The sequence below is a fragment of the Sturnus vulgaris genome, chromosome 3, assembly GCF_052056855.1.
Source record: "Sturnus vulgaris isolate bStuVul1 chromosome 3, bStuVul1.hap1, whole genome shotgun sequence".
NCBI classification, from domain to species: Eukaryota; Metazoa; Chordata; class Aves; order Passeriformes; family Sturnidae; genus Sturnus; species Sturnus vulgaris.
In genome coordinates this window covers 66,219,452-66,238,102 of record NC_142245.1, presented here as the reverse complement: position 1 = coordinate 66,238,102, position 18,651 = coordinate 66,219,452, and the positions used below count along the sequence as shown (strand labels likewise).

Here is an 18,651-nt window from a genome sequence, read left to right as displayed (position 1 = left end):
AGAAGGGTGATAGAGCACTTGGCATGCAGCCAGGGTCAACCCAACACGCTAAATAACTCTGTTATTTAGTGTGTTATAATAACTCTGTTTGAGTTTAACCCGGTAAGCAGCTAAGTATGACACTACCACCTGCTCACTCCTGACAAAGTGGGACAGGGAAGGGAGGGTAAAAGCAGGAAAACTCGTGGACTGAGATGAAGACTGTTTGACAGATAAAACAAAAGCCACACACAAACAAGCAAAGTAAAACAAGGAATTCATTCACCACTTCCCATGGGCAGGCAGATGCTCAGCCACCCCCAGGAAAGCAGCACCCCATCAGGCATAACAGTGACTTGGGAAGGCAAACACCATCACTCCTTCCTCCTTCCCCCAGGTTTATATGCTGAGTATTATGTCATATGATATAGAATATCCCTGTGGTCAGCTGGGGTCAGCTGTCCTGGCTGTGATTCATTCCAGCTCCTTGTACACTCCCATCCTCCTCAATGGAAGAGTGGGGTGAAAAGCCAAAAAGACCTCGACTCTGTGTAAGCACAGCTCAGCAATAACTAAACCATTTCTGAATGACCAACACTGTTTCCAACACAAATCCAAAACATGGCACCCCACAAGCTGCTATGGAGAAAATTAATTCTACCCGAATTAACTCCACTGAGTCAAACCTAGTAACATATTGAAAGAGTGTGTAGTACTTCAGTTGCTGCTGGTGAATATATTGTTAATTAAACAATTAAGTTTAAAGTAGAAATATATGAAAAAAATTTGGAGAAGATGACAAGTAAGTATGAGGGATAGAAAATAAATTTTCGCAATCCAATTACCTCCTCAACGTAACAGCCACATGGAAAAACTGCTTCTATAGGAAAAGAAAATTCACAGTCTTGGGAACAGCATATCATCAGTCTCACCTGCACATTGTTTTCTGCAGTACCAAGAGCCACCTGAAGTTTTTGGCATTTTTCCCGTAGACTGGCAGCTTCATCCTGGACCATTTGCAATTCAGTTTTAAGCTTCCCCAGATTCTTCCGTAACATACTTTCCTGGTTCTGAAATTCTTTTCTTAGCTCCACTTCTTTCTCTTTGCAAGCATGTAGACTTTCTGCTGTAAAAAGCTGAGATCTTTTCAAAGAGTCAAGTTCATGTTCATAGAAGGACTGTGCTTTGCTGAGTTTGCCTTCATAGTCCTCAATAAGCTTTTTTCTTTCCAGCCTTAACTCTTCAACTTTATTGTTCAAGTCCTCCAGCTCCAGTCTATGCAATTCCTCCATCTTTTCTTGCCCCTTACTTAAAGTAGCATTCTGACTCTGATGAGTCTTCAGAAGTTCTTGAATTTCAAGCCTGTGGGCAGCTTTTAAGTCTTCCAGAGCTGTACGCTTGTCCTTCTCATACTGTACTTGCAACTGCATGAAACTTCGTAGCCTTTCCTCGAATTTCTTTCTGATCTCTTCTACTTCCCTTGACATGGTCACTACACGTTGGACATGCTGAGCTTCTGCACAAAGCTGCATATCTTCAACTCTATCTTTGTATGCTTCAAATTCTGTCAAGGCCTGATGTTTCATCTTTTTGTGATCTTCCAGTGACTCTTCCAAAACCTGAATCTTTCTCTTGAGATCCATTTCTTCTGCCATTTTACTTTTATACTGCAAGATCTTCTCTCTGGTCTCTGCAAGAATTTGTTGGATTTCTTCTTCATGAGCATCCTTAAGGGCTTGGATAGCTGCTTCATGTTCATCATTTTTAGTGTTCAAAGCATATATTACCTGCAAACATGAAATAATTTTATATTAACAGAAAAGGCATCCTGGTTATCTGTTAAATCCCAAGAAAAACATCTTTATACCCATGTTGTTGCTGTAAATACACTGGGGGGAAAAGCACATTTAAAAATCCTGGATTTATTTAAAATAGTTCAAAGCATAAAAAAAAATTGACAAGGTCTTCTATTGGAAAATAACAGAGTATATATCACAACAAGAAATTAACCTGGGGAAAAAAATGATATATCTCAGATCTCTCCTTTCCAAATGTTAAGAGTTCTTAAATATTTCATTTCAGAAACATCTAAAATGCAAACACTAGTTATTTTGGATTATAATCTTGATGGTTGCCCAGATACAATTTCACTTTTGACAGCTTTTCTAGTAAACATTCTGTGTATCCTAAGGTCTAAGGTCCCTCACAAGATAAATTCACCGACTTCCCAGCTAGTAAGTCAGCAGAACAGAAAAGTTCAGGGCAGGGCAGGCAGCAATCTGGGGAGCCCAGGGAGCTAAGCAATTCAAGAAGGCTGTGAAAGCAGCAAAACCACCAGCATTCAATGAAAGTTTTAAGATAACCAGATATATCCTAAGGGATGTTTCAACTGCACCACAACATAGTAGATCATCATCTTGGTTTTTAACTAGGAAGTACAGATAAGTATGTGTGTCTGTATCTGTATAAATCAGATAATAAACTATTCAATAGGTGAGGTTAATGCAATCTTTTGCTTCAAGAACTCCAGCAATTCCCCCATACTTCCTAGATATAAAGGCAGCAGAGCTATAGAACACATCTGAACAAAAAAAATTCTGAGTAGCATAACTTCTGTGTCTTAAAAATTAACAAGATGCTACCAAAAAAAAAAAAAAAAAAGAAGCAGCACAGGATTTTCTTTTTTCACTGAGGACAGAACCTAGACCAGGCCTCCATCAGCACTGAACCAGGCAACAGAGAAGGGTTGCACTGACTTGCTCTCAAGGCTGGCAAATATGAAGAAGGCACAGAATTGCTCACCTGACACCAAGCAAAAGCCTCTATGCACTAGAGAAAGTGTCTACAGACAAGTGCTCAGATGAGCTACAAAGCTCAAAAGAGTTCTCACAAGTGAAAGAGCAGATTCAAGACTTTGGCCATGGTGTTCTTTTGTTTGTTTGTTTGAACAAAGGTCCAGACACTTTATTCTAAATTTTATGCCGGAAATAACATACCCCATTCTATTACCTTAGCACAAAATGCCAACAGGACAGGCTTTAGATTACAATTGAAAAGAAAAAAAGAAAAAGAAAAAAGTTCTGAAACAGCATCAGATGTAAAAAAACCCAATGCTCCCCAGACTCACTTATCTTTATGCAAGGATATAAATTCCTTTATAATAAGGAATTAACTTCAAAATATCACAAAACACCACTTTAACTTATTCTAACTCAATTTTTAAAAAATAAGTATGTGCTATTTAATGAAAGAGGGGGAAAAACATAAGCTTTCCATAGTTTTGGCAACTTGTTTTTAGTACTTCTTACATATCTGTAGGTATCAAGGACGCTTTTGGCTTTCTTCCTGCCCAGATAAAAAAAAATAAAATTAAATTTCCTATTTTGAAGGAGTTTCATGGTACAGAGACTCACAAAACTCTACCAAAACATTGCAGAAATTGACAACTCAATCACATGCAATTTCATTAGCAAAATCACAACTATCACTTAAATGCCCTTCACTCAAGGTTTCAACCGTTTATATTCTTATTGTCTTTGGTGGTGCCAACAGTAACTTCTGATCACAAAGTTTTCACCTCCCTCCTGTTACAAAGAGTCTCAGCTATTGGATCCCAAAGGTTTGTTTTCCTGTTGGTTTAATGGCATGTAGTATTCAACTTCTTCATTAATATCAAAAATTACTTGAAAACAGAGGGTCTGGGATTTTTCTAAATGTTATGTGTGCTATCTTGCATGAATAGGCCTTAGTTTTGGTTAGAGCTGGACAATGTAATTTAAAACATACTATAAAAAAATAAATCTCACACTTAGGATCAGGTCATTATAATGAGCAATTGCAGAAGACCAGGTCAAAACCCACACTCAAAACAGCCTTTGACTCTTGTCCTTGTGCACAGAAGTGCCATAATGTTCTTAACTTCAGGCAGTGTTCCAGTCTCAAGTTATGCACTACTATGATCTGCAGAAAGTATAAATCAAAAAGCATTTTCAAGGGTATTATGATTTAGCAGTGGAAACCTCACTGAAAACTCCCAAGTGAAAAATAAATCCATGTGCAATGCCACATTCAGAAGATATCTTTAAATTCTCATCATTTACTTGCTCCCTGCTAAAAGCACTGAACAGCAACAAATTCAGTTCAAATTCAAGCACGACTTGTTCCCTAAATGGAGAGCATTCATATCTTACGGGAAATGTAAAAATAAAATGCATGCAACTGAATGTTGCATCATAATATATGCCTTATAGCAGCCTGAATTCCGGCGTCACCAAATTACTATAAACCTCAGTATTTTTAATGGAATGGAATAGTTGTATCAGATTTTATCTTTGAGAATTTGATGCACTGTATTAATACATGAACACAGGGAAAAAAATTGTGCGAACTGAAGCAAAAGAAACTTAATAGCACTTCAATGAAATGCAAGCAGAAATTGAAGTACCTTGGAGCAAATGAATACATTTAAAGTTCTTGCTAAAATAAATAACTCCTTCTCAAGTAGGTTTCTGAAAATTAACAAACAGTAAGGTTGCAAATGTTGGAGGTAGATAAAATAAATTTTGCACTCTCTATTTTTAAATGAGAATGTGAACTCCTGCTAAACATGCTTGTAAATGCGTTTTAAAATGCTTTAAAAAACATCAGCAGCTTTTTTAGTATAACTGCATAATACTAAGAACCATAAATTGCTTATTTGAGTAATTCATATTTTTCCAGCTCTACTCTAACTGTACATACCAATTATTATCACATGACAGTAAAAAAAAAAATCATGCTTTACTGTACAGTCAGCATATCATTTTAGAGGGCCGGACAGAACTATACTCTCTATAGGGATACCGAGATTGCCAGCTAATACTTTTTACACAAACCAGTAACATAATTATTAAGAAGAATCTACTGAAACACTGTATGCGTTGGTCTGAAGAACTACAACAGAGTAAGTAAGTACCAATAACAGCAATAATCTTGGTTATGCCAGTAATTAATTATCTGATTGTTTAATTATGTTCTATGTGGTAAGGTGAAGCAAGTCAGTCTCTGTGCTAACTTTGGTGTTTTGAGCTACGTGGAATACAAACACTTCCTGTTCCACACTGTTTGTGGCTCAAAGATGAACATTTGGCTGACGAATATTTTTTACCCCAAACCAGATGTTATGTTTTGGAAAGCTAACCAACGCTTGCATGGTCAGCTGTACCTTGGTCATCTGCTCCCCTGTCAGCAATTTAGTCACGATAGAATGCTTTTCTAATTACAAATGTGTAATTCACCTTAATACTAGAATTGAGTGCAAATTATTTTGCAGCATAGAAAACCATAATCTATGATTTTATAAAAATATCCCCAAAAAAATGTTTATGGTTCATTTTCTCTAATTTTACACATAAACAAGAGCTGATACCTGTGAGAGAAAAATATCACTACACATCTTACACAAACATCAATCTTATGACTTTGGTAAACCTCGTTCTCAGACTTGATGTGTGGGTCCCTGGGTCAGAGCACCATGTTCAGCCTTGTTCAGGTGAACTCTTATGTTCCCAGTGCTCCCAGGATGCTGCTGCTGCTGCCAGAGGCATCCCTAGATTTTGTCAGTGCTACCTGTCTCCTGCTACCACACAAGTACAGTGCCAACAAAAACGCTTGTGCATAACCTGCTAACGTTTTAGATGTGGACCAGTGAGCCTGACCTACCCTTGCTCTCTGTGGGTAGGTAAGAATTACTTCACATAGGAAGTAGTAACATATACTGAGAAACAGTAAAAAGTGCAGCAGACTGCAAACAGAAAAGTTCAGTCTACAAAATCAGTAAGAAGCACTAAAAAATTGCAAGCATTATCATTAATTAATTTTATGTAGAAATGTTTCCTCTATGATAGTCCAAATCAATTATATGATTTTTGGTACAATGGGTATTGACTACAATCACAGAGTACAGTCTTACAAACATGTTACTACACACAAAAGTAGACTGACAGTTATAATATGTATAGAAAAAAAAATCTTCTTTCTTCTTTTTTTTAAATTCCAGTTTTAAAAAACATCCATTTAGCTAGAAAGATCTTTTGCTTCCTTATGGAAAATCTCATAAATAAAAGATGCTTTGTCAGTCAAGATCTTTGTATTGCTGACAAATGCAGAAACAAGCCTAGAACTTTAGGCCAGGATTTCTTAGACATCACAGAAAAGGTGGAAGGAAGACACTTGTTCTTCAGCTCCGTGGTTCATTACAAGTCTTTTTAAATACCTGGCATTAGAGGCACAGTACAATGAGCACGGAAGGGACAAATATGGTCTACAGCTGTAAAAGGAGTGTCCCCTGCCAATAGCAACTCTCCCCAAAAGCTGGTCTAACTAGACCAGTCCTTCTTGAGATGAAATCCACAGAGGACAAGAACTTGAAATTTTTTTCGTAAAAAACCACTTTCACATGAAATTAATTATTAAAATATCCTTTATGCTATTCAACATTCTTCATATGTTAGCTCAATTTATGCCTAAGTAAAATTCAGTATTTTATTCCTTTACAAACTCTGAACAAAAATACTGGATTCTTTTTACTACAGCAACTAGCTTTCCAAAGCAATCTCTAATGATTTTTGTTTACAATTAATTATTTAGAGAATGTCACTATGATGCTCAACATAATTTCTAAGTATCGAGCATTAACAGATATTCACTACTAGCTAGGGCTCTACCTTTGGATAAGAAGAAATTTTTCATTTTCTCACTTATTGATAAACACTCATACTTAATTTTCTGTAAAAGAGGGTAAGTCCAAGGTCATGCACTGCTTACCAACATCTACACTGAGAAGAAAACACAGGGAAAAAAATAATTTTTTCTTTTCAGGTTTCCTGATGTTTATTACTATATACAGTAGATATAATACCTCACAGGGGCCCATACACCTAGAGGAGCTTTCTTCATGCTCCTAAATACTTGCTCCTCAAGTAACCTGATGTGCTGATAATCCATTTCTACTTTCAGAACTGCCAAGTACAGATCAGTATCACATTTAACAACTTGACTAACAACCCCTCCTGTGTTTTGTTTATTTGTATATGTCCCACACTGAAATATTAACTCTTGAATTCCCTGAAAATCCTACTGGTTTAAAAGATCTGCTTGCATTTACAGCTCAGCATGTTTATAAATTATTACAGTGCCTGTACCTTAATATTTAATTATTAGAAAAAGTCATGCCACAGTCCAATTAATCGTGGGGCAGGAGATGTCCTCACTCAAAGAAGAGGTGCAGAGCATTTCTCGACACAGGGACAGAGTGGTCAGCATGGCCGAATACGTCATTCATTTACTGCGGCCCCTCTCCTTTCCCTAGAGTCGTATGAGACAGCAAATGAGAGGCTTTCTTGGAGCTCATCAGGACCACAGCCTTTCTTGGAAATATGCACTTTGTCCAAACTCAGGAATAGGGATAGCCTTTATCAATCAGGTAGCACAAATCAAAAGCATGGCAGCAGGTAAAGCTACAGCTGCAGAGCACTCTGTAATCAAATTCAACAAGAGGAGCCCATTACCTGCACCTCTTTTGATAGCCCAGCACACTGAGCAGCAACATGAGAATGAAATTCACAAGTTCAGAAGCCAGGCAGTCAAGAGTGGTTTAAACCTAAGGCCTGAGGGCCAGGACACAACAATTTGTGATCCTACAAGTGATTTTAGTAATCAGTAGTGAAGAACTGAGAAGGAGCTCACCCATAATTAGAGGTCAAGTGGGCAATCAGGACCTGCTGCTCCTTCTGCTCTAGCAGCTGGGTGCTTCCGAGACTGGGTCTCATCAGTGAAATACAACCATAGGGGGACAAAAGGGGATTTGACAGAGGCATCAGCACATATGTGAGAGTGACAGAAAGAGATTTGAGAGCAAACCCATTCCATTAAGCAGAGTAAATATAATACCAGATAGAGGAATAGATGACATCCTGGTATGGTTAGATGAAAATTCCTTTTTTTACTTATTTGGTTATTTTGGATATGCTGCAGAAAAGGGAAAAGTGGGGAATTTTCCTCATCACAACAAATTATAATGGAACAAAGGAATTTAATTACTGTACCCTGTTTTCTGAGGAAGAAAAAGAGCAGATATCTCTTACAAATATGTATCAAAATAAAATAAAAAATAGGAGGGAAAAGGAAGAAAAATACAGTTCTCTTTAAAAAGGTTTTTAAAAGAATCATGACCTGGCTATGGTGTGACAGACAGATATAATGCTGCATCACCCAAATCAGGAGGAATTTCTCACTGAGAGGGTTGTCAAGAATGGAAATGGGCTGCTCAGGAAAGTGGCAGAGTCACCATCCCCAGAGGTGCTCAAGAAACAACTGGGCACAGCTCTTAGTGCTGTGGTCTAGTTGATATGATGGTGTTTGGTCATAGGCTGGACTCAATCTTGGATGCCTTTCCCCACAGTAATGACTTTATGCCTTTATGAAATATGATACAACCTTCTGAAAATCTTCAGCTGAGGCAAAAATTCAGGTGCAAAACAAGCAATTGTGATGTCAAACAAACTGGAAATACCAACTAAACGGGAAGGGCTATATCAAGATAATATCGCAGGTCTGTGAGAGATGGGTTGGGTACGCAGTTCAGTAACACCAAACATCTCCACTCAGTGGCCAAGATGGCCATTAAAGAATGCTGCAGATGGACAGGCAAGTGGTCAGATAGAATTCAACTAATTTTCAGGAGTAGAATACCTTAGAATTGTATGCACAAGTCAGAACATTGGTAATTTTTTCCAGGAGGAAAGAAGTAGACTTGAAGATCTTGACAGAAAGACAAGAAGCAGCTGGCTAGAAGCGAAGTGCAACTCTTTACTAAAAACGAAATTAGGGGAGACATCACCATTAGTGCTTTGTAAGACCTGGCACTTAATCCCCCACTTGGCTACTACAAGACATCTATTTCTGAAACGCTCAGCTGTTCTACACTGGCATTGCTGTCTCTAATGGAGTTACGTAAGTTTACAGGGCTCAGTTCTGTACATTTATGTTGCACTGCTCTCAAACATAGCCATTTCTAAGCAACACATTTATTACCTGTCTGACTGAGACATTTAGTTTTGCTAGCTGCACCTAAGTTTGCTTTCTGTGCCAAACTGTAAAACCAGCTTGCAGAATAAGCTAAAACAGAGTTCAATGTAAGTTTTAATCTCATTACGACATCAAAAATATTTTCATCATGGCAGGTTCCAATATAACACAAGAATACATTGAAGAAAGACTGTTATGAAAGAGGGAAAATTGTTTAGAAACAGCTTCAAAAGTTAGTCAGAATGGGAAAAAATTCTAGCAGAAAACAGATTAAATGTTTTGTAATGGCTCCTAGAAAATCAACCCTTATTTTTAAACTTGACTAGCACTTGCAAATCAAGTTGAGAGGTACTAAACCTCACACTTGCTTAACTGATAAGGAGAGCTCTACTATACAAATATTATCAAAATAAAACAGTTATTTACAATGCTTCCAAGACTACTTCAGCACTATGACTTAAAAATTATTTGTTCATCCTGAATCATCAGCATTGTTTCAGACCTACATTACAGAGATGTCATTAATGCTTTAATCACCTGTTAGCTACAATAAGTTCATCCTTTCCCTTTCCAATTTCTGTATTTAGTATCATCAAATTACATCCTAATAGGCAGTCAAGCCACAGTTAATGAAGCTGGAATTTTTTCCCAATGTTATTCGGAAATTTCTCTCACACTATTCATTTCTAGAAGGAAAACACACTTTCTAGTTCACCAATTATTCCTTTTCTTAACAAAAAGCAAAGTAATATTACTCCTTGAAAAAGCATCCACAGAAGAAAAACAGCCTTTTGGTGCAAAATATGAGAGATGGCACTGAGGAAGTGAGTTGTCTTCAGTAGGATCAAATGCCTTAAAAGATGACATGCACTGACATTAAAGCAATCAGAGTCTAAAAGGATGAACAGAAGTTGAAATTTTCTGCAAAGTATATTTCAATAACAATTCCATCACATTCAGAGAATCTCAATTTGGAGAGAAAAAAACCAATCATATAAAAGGGCTAAGATTAGTCAGCTGATTCCATTTATTGTCTGAAAGCAAAGCTTAAGTTTTTCCATTTTGTTCTAAAATCAATCGTTTTTTGAAAAGGCCACTATAAGTAATGTCTAATTCAGTCTTAAGCTATTATATTGATCTAAATTACAATTTAAGTCTCCCTTTTTTACTAAACTGAGCTAAATTATCCTCCATACAATCACAATCTATACTTTCATCTACTTTATTTTCATCAGAAAGAAACATTTAAGTCATCTGTACTATATAGAGTAAGTCATAACACTCAAAATAATCCAAATTCTAAAAAATTACTGTCCTATTTCCTTCTAAATCTATTTCCTTGCTTCATCATTCAAGCTAACTTTCATTACAGTTCAAGACTAAAAACTTGCTCTTAAATTTTAATCTATTTCACCTTCTAATCTAACCCCCTATTAATTTTTATGATCTGAAGTGTCATGTTTTTAAACAATTATTTTTCACTAGATGTTTATGATGAAAACATGTCTGATCATTGCCTAGTTTTAGATTTTTCAATATATGGCTTAGAAACACATAGCTTTTTAATAACTAAGGGTATGCAAGCTGAGTTGTCCTGCTTTTTAGGAAAATATAATTTTTGTACAAATACCCACTAATATTGGGAACTGACTTCAAATATTTAGAATGAAAGGGATTTGTTTTTTCTTTTATTTGGCAAGGGGGGAAGAAATTAAAGCAGGGTTGATAGATACAGAACAACAGAACAACTGCAGAAATGTAAAGTAAAATGACGCATCTCCATTTCGTAATCTGCTCTAGAGGAGATCCAAAGCAATATTTTTGAGAGCCATCACCTGAAAATGTCACAAGTACTTTTGGATAATTGTAAATGAAGTTGACACTAAAGGAAGATGATCTCTCTTGCTCTTAGTTTGCTTGTAAACCTGAAAGGAAGGCCTAGTCAGCATTATTATCACCCACACACGCTATTCATTCCTACTGAAGAGTCCTCAAGTGTTGAGCTGATGAAAGGATTTTTTTGTATTCAGTTTTCCCAAAAAAACATCAGTACAATATAAGCCAGAGAAAAGGTCTTCCCAGTTTCATCTTCCCCACCAAAACAAAGTTCATTCTTCCACTCTCTCGGTCTGCAAGTCTTTTCCTCTCAATGCCTGATATATTTTGAGTTTAATTTCCTCAATAATTTCTGTAGACTCTATGTAATTCGAGTATCTAGTGGATCCTCACAGCAGATGAGACCATGCAGATAATATACCACTCAGCCCCTAATGGATCAAAAAAGAAATCTTCGCTACTGTTCTGAAAAGCAGACTGGAAAACAAACACATTGCTTGCTCATAATTGATTTTCTACTTTTCAGACTTGTTCAAGGAAGGAAAGGCATGGAGCCTTCCAAGCAAGTCCACAGTTATGCAGGAAAGAAATGTTAGTGAAAAACATATACTGCAAGACTCCCAACACAGTACTTTTATCTACAGCATCTTTCCATTTTCTAGAAGGCATTAACTACAAATCACTTCTGGAAGTTTTAATGCTATATTTTCAGAATAAATAAAGGAAATTCCAACCAGAATAATGGAATTTTTAATAACTGCAAAAGAATTTGAGTTACTTTCCCAGAAAGAAACTACCTTGAAGTAATTTCTCTTCCCTTCCTCTGGGAAAAAAAAAAGTCTCAATTTTTAAACAAAAAAATAAAATCCATGTTCATGCTAAGACTTATCACTAATTCCACTGTTTTTTAAAAAAATTAGATTATAGAAGCAAAATCATAAAGTAAGCAGAAGGTGGCAGAGTTACCAGTTTAGAGTCCAGGTTTATTTTCAAAGCCAAGCTCAAGATGAATCTAGGGCAAGTCTGTAGTGGCCTACTGGGATACTTTCCAGTAACCTACAGGTACTAATCATGCAATGAAAAAAAATAGTAGCTCCTAGCTACATCTCAGTATTTACACAATAATGACTATTAGTCTTGACATTTGACACTTACAGCTTACAGGTTCGACACAGTAGCTACTGTAGAAACACTATGTATCACAGAAAGGCTGAGGTCAAAACACCCATCTGGAGGTTACCTAGTCTAACCCAGACCCTGAGCAAAGCTAGGACAGACTATTCTGGGCCTCGCTCAGGTGGGTTTTCAATGTCTTCAAGGAAGACAAGGACTCAACATCCCTGGGTAGCCTGTGCCAGAATTTAACCATCTTCACAGTATTTAAAAAAAAAAAAAAAAAAAAAAAGTGTTTTCTTCTGTTTTTGTTTGTGCCTATTACCTTCTGTTTTCATGAGACACCACTAAGAATATGCCTGCTCAGTCCTCTTTACTCCTCACCATCTGGTGTACACACACATTGATAAGATCCCCCTGAGCCTTCCCTTCTCCAGGCTAAACAGTCGCAGCTCTCAGCCTCTCCCAGTATGACAGATGGTCCAGTCCCCTCAACACAGCGGCCTTTTGCTGGACTTGCTCCAGTACATCCATGACTCTCACACGGGGAGCCTTAGAACCAGACCCGGCACTCCAGGTGTGTTTCACCAGCACAGAGCAGAGGGGAGGGACTTCCCTTGCACTGCTGTGACACTCATTCCAGCACACTCCAGAGTGCCATTGACCTTCTTTGCCAAAGGCATGCTGCTGGCCCAGGTTCAGCTCGTGTCTGTCAGGACCCCGGGGCCTTTAGTGCCCAGCTCTTTCCAGCCAGTCGATTCCAACCACGTCCTTGCTGTGCTGCCCCAGATAGGCCTTTGCATGAGTTTTGTGTGGTGCATTCCTCCAGCCTGTCCAGCTCTGAATACCCATCTGTTTTATCAGCCCCTTGTCACACTTCTGTATTGGCTACGAACTTGCTGAGTGTGTGTTCTGTCTCATCACCCAAGTCACGACAAAGATGTTAAACAGATTGACCTCTAGGGCACACTGTTAGTGACCAGCTTTCATCTGAGCTTCACGCAACTGACCACAACACAAAGACCAGAGGTTCAGCCACCTTTCAATCTACTTTAATGTCTACTTGTCTAGCACACGATTGGAGAAAACTCACAGGCACATGACAAAGAACAGCGGAGATGTAACCAAACTTAAATTTCCTTAAAAAACAGTCTTACCCAAAACAAACAAACAAAAGCTAAATACATTTTTTCTCATAGTATCTAGTCTATCTACTTAAAGTTTGTGCAGTTCCTTCCACCACAAGTTTTCTAAACCATTCAATAAAGTGGAAAAAAAATGTATACATAAGCAGGAAAACTGTAGTGTCTCCATCAGAGACCTACAAGAAAACTGATGCTCTGATGAAACCATACAATTATACTGCTTTGTCCTAAAGCAGCTCTTTTTTCTATTCGTCCCATTAAATACAGTAAAAGTAGAATTCTCAACACTCACTTCAACAAGTATACATTATTATTATGGCTATCCTGTTGAATCCAAACTTCATCAGTGAGATAATCTTCTGGAGAGCCACCCTAGTGAATGTTTTTAAAGACTCGTCTCATGCATTTGCAATGAAGGCTTCTACTATTGCTTCTCTTTGGCAGCAAGAACACAAGGAGCTTATTTTAAGAGTACTTACCATGTAAATGATTTGCCAGATTTGCCTCTTTTACAATACTTACTTTATTCCACATGAAATGGGAGACATTAACTCCTATTCTTCAAGCAATTAATCATACAGAATTCTGTAGGTAAGATTGTTCAGAATTCTTCACTTTCAAAAAAAATTCCCCACACTTGATGGGTCAGTCAAATAAGAATCTTCATCAAGACCTCAAGTTTTGGCTGTGATTAGCTATAGTAAGAAGAAAATCTGTGATAGCAAATATGATAAAGATGATTAAAGGGAAACCAAGAAGTCTTCTTTCTTCAGCATCTATTAATTCCTTTTTTTTTAATTCAACAAATGAGAAAACACTGGCAATCTTAAATCAAGGAATACATATTAACCAAACAAGTAGATTTCTGAGAAAGAAAAAAAAATCACCAAGCACTTGTGTGCAACTTCACATTAAATAATTAGCTCAAGGCCTACGGTGGGTACAGGTCTGTACCACGCACCTGTCAGTTTATATATATTCAGTCTCTCATACAAACATGCTTAGCTCTGACTACTACTGCAAAAACATTCCATTTTTTACACAAAAAGGGAAATAGAAAAAAAGCTAAGTTGGTGGCATACTGCAAGAGAGATAATTAGTTAAGAGAAAAATTTAAGAATTATCTACGCAACTCATATACAAAGAACACACTGAGATATCATTCCAAGCCCATTTTAAGACTATTCTATGTACAATGCAGCTGTCAATACACCAGCTGTAATTCCATACAAAAAGCTGTAACTCACATCTTAACTTGTTAAGAGACAGCATGGAACAATTTGGTTTTCAGACTTATACATTTATCAGTCAACAGCAAATTTACTTAAGTTTTCCGATACTTTTTTGAAGTTAAATTTCAAACAAGCTAGCAAATACCATTTAAACTTTGGTTTGTTGGTGGGTTTTTAACATAACTTTTACACACCAAGCACAAGAGTCTTCAGCTACTGATCCACCACTGCTCCCATTACAGTCAGGAAAGGTTCTAATAAAGATGAAAGTTTTTGATATTTAGCTCTGTTCTGTTTCCAGCAGATCCTGTTCCTAATTTTAATCCTTAAAAGAATTTCCATTGCTTTCTACCTATATTTTAAAGGTTAAAGAGACTGCAAACAATATAATTTCCAAAGCAAAATCTCTTCCATGAAAGTATAAGGTTTTTTATGGTAAGCTCATTAAAAATTAACAAGCTTGATGCATAAAAACAGAGCTATGTACATTTCGGAAATATCTCATTTTACAGATAAAAAGTTAAACATGTGCTTGTACTTGTTGGTTTTCTAGTTTTCATTAAGTTCTCAGTATACTGCCTATATTTTGGGCAGTCTTCAATCACAGAACCAGACATAAAATACACTAGAACTCAGCGCAGAGTATCCAACTAATTCACTACGTATCCCAATTCATTATTCATTCAACTGGAAACAACTATTTCCTCCTGTTACAGGCTCACTTGGGAAGGATGTACTTGCAACCACAAATCAATACGCTTGTGCTGGGATAGGTGAGGCAGTACCAACACCAAATCAAAACCCGTTTTCAGTTCTGGCAACATCTATCAATCAGGTTATGCAAAAAAAACCCCAAAAAACAAAACATTACAAATCTGTAGCAGAGTAGCTTCAGGCAATTTATCGAGACAGTTAAATCTTGAGAAACATACTGAAGAAAAAAAATAAAAATAAAAAAGATTTAGTGACAGATGTACAAATTCCCCAATCTGCCTCCCTTTGAGAAAGAATCCCATTTACCCTCTAATCATATAGCTGACACATCTGCTATATGACTAGACCTTAAACTGCTGCAAGGAATATAGGATAGGCCAAGGGGCTATTCTCAAGCTGTGTTTGTCTCAGAGCTGCATTTCTTCTCAGATTTATTTCTTGAATATTTGCATATCTGATTTTAGCCTTTCAGGTATATAGATCCCTAGAGAACCTCATTCTACAAAATTATTCAACATGCAAACAAATGAATTTTCTGTCAGAGAAGAGTAACATTAAGTTCAGAACTTCCCAAAGTAAATAGTAGTAGTGCCTAAGTGGAAGAAAAGGGTGAAAATGGTACTCATCCTACAAACTTGGATCACTGTTTTTTATTAATCACCAAAGTAAGGGGTTTTAGTAGTATGATGTTTCAAGAAGCATTTTCCTCTTATTTTAAGGACTTGTGAACCTAAGATATGCTGGACAACATCCAGAAATAAAAAAATATATCTTTAGTACATTTTATGACAAGACAACTGTATTTCCAGCTTCTTAAGACACTTAAAGCTAAAATTGCAGTTATTTCAGAACAGAGTAAGACCAAATAATTAATCTTTTTTTGTTGTTGTATATTCTGTAAGTCAGCTTTTGAAAATCAAACATAGACCCCACTTTCAGAGTCCTGACAAAATTAAGAAAATGCTGCTGTTCATTCAAATATTCTCAAACATTTCCTAATTTACTAACTGACAGAACTCTGAAAACCACCAGTGCCTATTTTTAATTTTCACTTTGTCCTTATTTTTTTATTCTCCCAAGTTTCTGGGAAGACACTACAAAACAGCATGGCACACTATTTCTATTTCATAGAAATAATTCACTGCACTGATCTCCACAGTGTTCAGCCGAATCAATGTTATAGCTCGCCACACCAACTACATAAAACATTTGGGAAATTGTAGTTATATAAACTGGGTCTCTAACGGGGTCTTGCCAACAGGGAAATGTACTGGTTTGCATAAACCAAGTCAAACTTGGTTGCTGCTGACACCAGTGCCGGTGAGGATAAGACGTGGAGGCAGCCCCACACTCAGTACCATGGAGAGCTGTGGCTGCTGCCCGCCCCTGCAGCCAGGGGGACACAGGTCAAGAGAAAAATTCAACACAGACCCAACAAAGCCCACGGGCAAAGCATCCAACAAGGCTCCTCTTCCGAAGAGGAGAGCCTCACAAGTCTCCCAAGAAAAGCACCTATAGCCTCACACTTCACCAAATATATATAGATTGTATTCTGTGATACAATTAGTTCTTATAGGTAAACTTAAGGCTACACTCAATTGTTCGACAAAGCAACTGGGTTTTTATGCTTCCAAGACCATAGGATTTTCTTCATTTCTTTCTTTTCTTATAAGAATTCCTTTTCTATACATGAGAACAGATGAAGCTCAAGATTAGTAGTGAATGTAGAGTTGAATACAGCTTGTGAGTCAAGACTTTAATTAAGGGAGCACCTTTATCAAAATTTCATATAGGCCTATACAGAAGCTAGAGTTTACGATCAGTATGTAATTCTCCTAGAGTGAGAAGCTATGTTACTTCTGTCTACAACTTTGCCAAGCTAAGAGTTTTTTGAAAGCAGGAAATTTCATTTCCCTCAAGACCACAGAGTATAGATGCATAAGGAAAAAAAACCAAACCAAACCAAAAAACAAAACAGAGAGACAAAAAAACAGACAAAAAAAGAACCACAACAAAACCCCAACCTAAAACATTTTAAAATTTCCATTAGAGGAAAACAGTCTATTACACAAACAGCTTTGTCAAGAACAAAACCAAACAAAACAAAAAACTCCAGCAACAAACAACAGCCTCACCCTCCCAACAATCTGGTATTTGAAATCTAGTTTATTCTAGAGTATCAACTGACAGCTATGGAAAAGAACCAAACCAAACCTGCTTTGGGCTCTTCACTTGTTCAGAATGTACCTCCTAAAGCAGTGTCTGCCCAAAGTGATAAGAATTACAAACTCATGCATTAGATATTTGGAGACAAGACAGAATATACCTAATAAATCAAATTGCCATATATACCTTTTCAATGCACAGTGTGGACCATTCACAAGGTGTGAAGCAGAGTATGGAAATAAAGGAAGACAAGAATCACAGGAATAGAAAGAATGGCCACCAGGTAAGATGAAGAATATGTAAACTGAGCTTTGTGCCGAAGTCCAGACTCAGCATAAAGCAAATGGACATATGCTCTTAAAAGAAAAAAATGAGAAGGGGGGGTTGGGGAAAGGACTGGTTGAATTATATGACATATAACTCTAAGTTAACACTATAATGTTAGACAATATATGGAAAGCTAGTGAACAACACAGACAAAATAATGGACCCAAAACTTCAAATAAATTTCTACCACTCTGTGACACAACACAAAGTATTTTCTTCAATAAATGAGCTATAAAGACAGGTTGATGTTGAGAAGAAAGACATATAGGTTTTCAAGGTGTTTTGTTTTCTTTTTATATAAACATATAACTGATTACTTATTACAACAAGCAACAATGAACTATATTTTAAGTGTAAAACCTAAACTTACAATCACACAAAGCAGTTAAATAAAAAAACAAGCCCTTTTCCTTAATCTTTATTAAAGAAATAATTTCCCATTATCTTAATTTGTCAAATTTTAAAAGGACAAAGACAATCACAGACGATTACTACAATGCATTTTAGTACAACCTATCCAAATACATCAGCATCCATACTGCAAAATACTAGATCTGAGAAGGCAGTGTCAGACACCCTTTACTAAAAGTTACAGCTTTCAGTCACACTGTGAGCAAAAACACTGTTCAAATAAAAATCTTTGGATTAGAGCACACCTGTTTTCTGAACTCATTACAGTTCAGGTTTCTAGAAATTGTATTTTAGGAAATTTGCTGAAAAGATTAGTTTAATCGCATAAAAATTAAACTAGAAAACCAGTACTTCTCATATTCATCTCATGCTACTTCTTGTAGCTAAAAGGTCGTCTTTCATTTAATGGCAGCATCTTGAAGGACTTCATGAACTTTTTAACATGAGCTATTTTTAAAAGCTGTCATTTTGATCCTAGTCAAGTGACAACCTCAGCAAAAGATTCTTCTTCCTCCTAGCCTTCTAGATTCAGTTAGAAGAGCCTGACTGAGGAAACAGAACCAGGTAATATGCATTAAGTAGGACAAGATGGGGAATAGCTTTAGACTGTTTTGTTTCTTCTGGTTATTTTTGGAACGCAATGCCTTTGGTTACTGGTATGA

The 18,651-nt window shown here is 36.8% G+C and overlaps 1 protein-coding gene across 7 annotated transcripts in view; it reads right to left on the bottom strand.

The window, feature by feature from the left end:
- The window catches only part of FAM184A (family with sequence similarity 184 member A), a 72,958-nt gene that overhangs the window by 45,864 nt on the left and 8,443 nt on the right, over positions 1-18,651 (bottom strand). For all 7 annotated transcript variants that reach the window (XM_088161876.1, XM_088161877.1, XM_088161878.1 and 4 more), the window contains exon 2: positions 912-1,766. In XM_088161876.1, the coding sequence (XP_088018002.1) occupies positions 912-1,766 (855 nt within the window). The remainder of the gene's footprint in view (positions 1-911; positions 1,767-18,651) is intronic.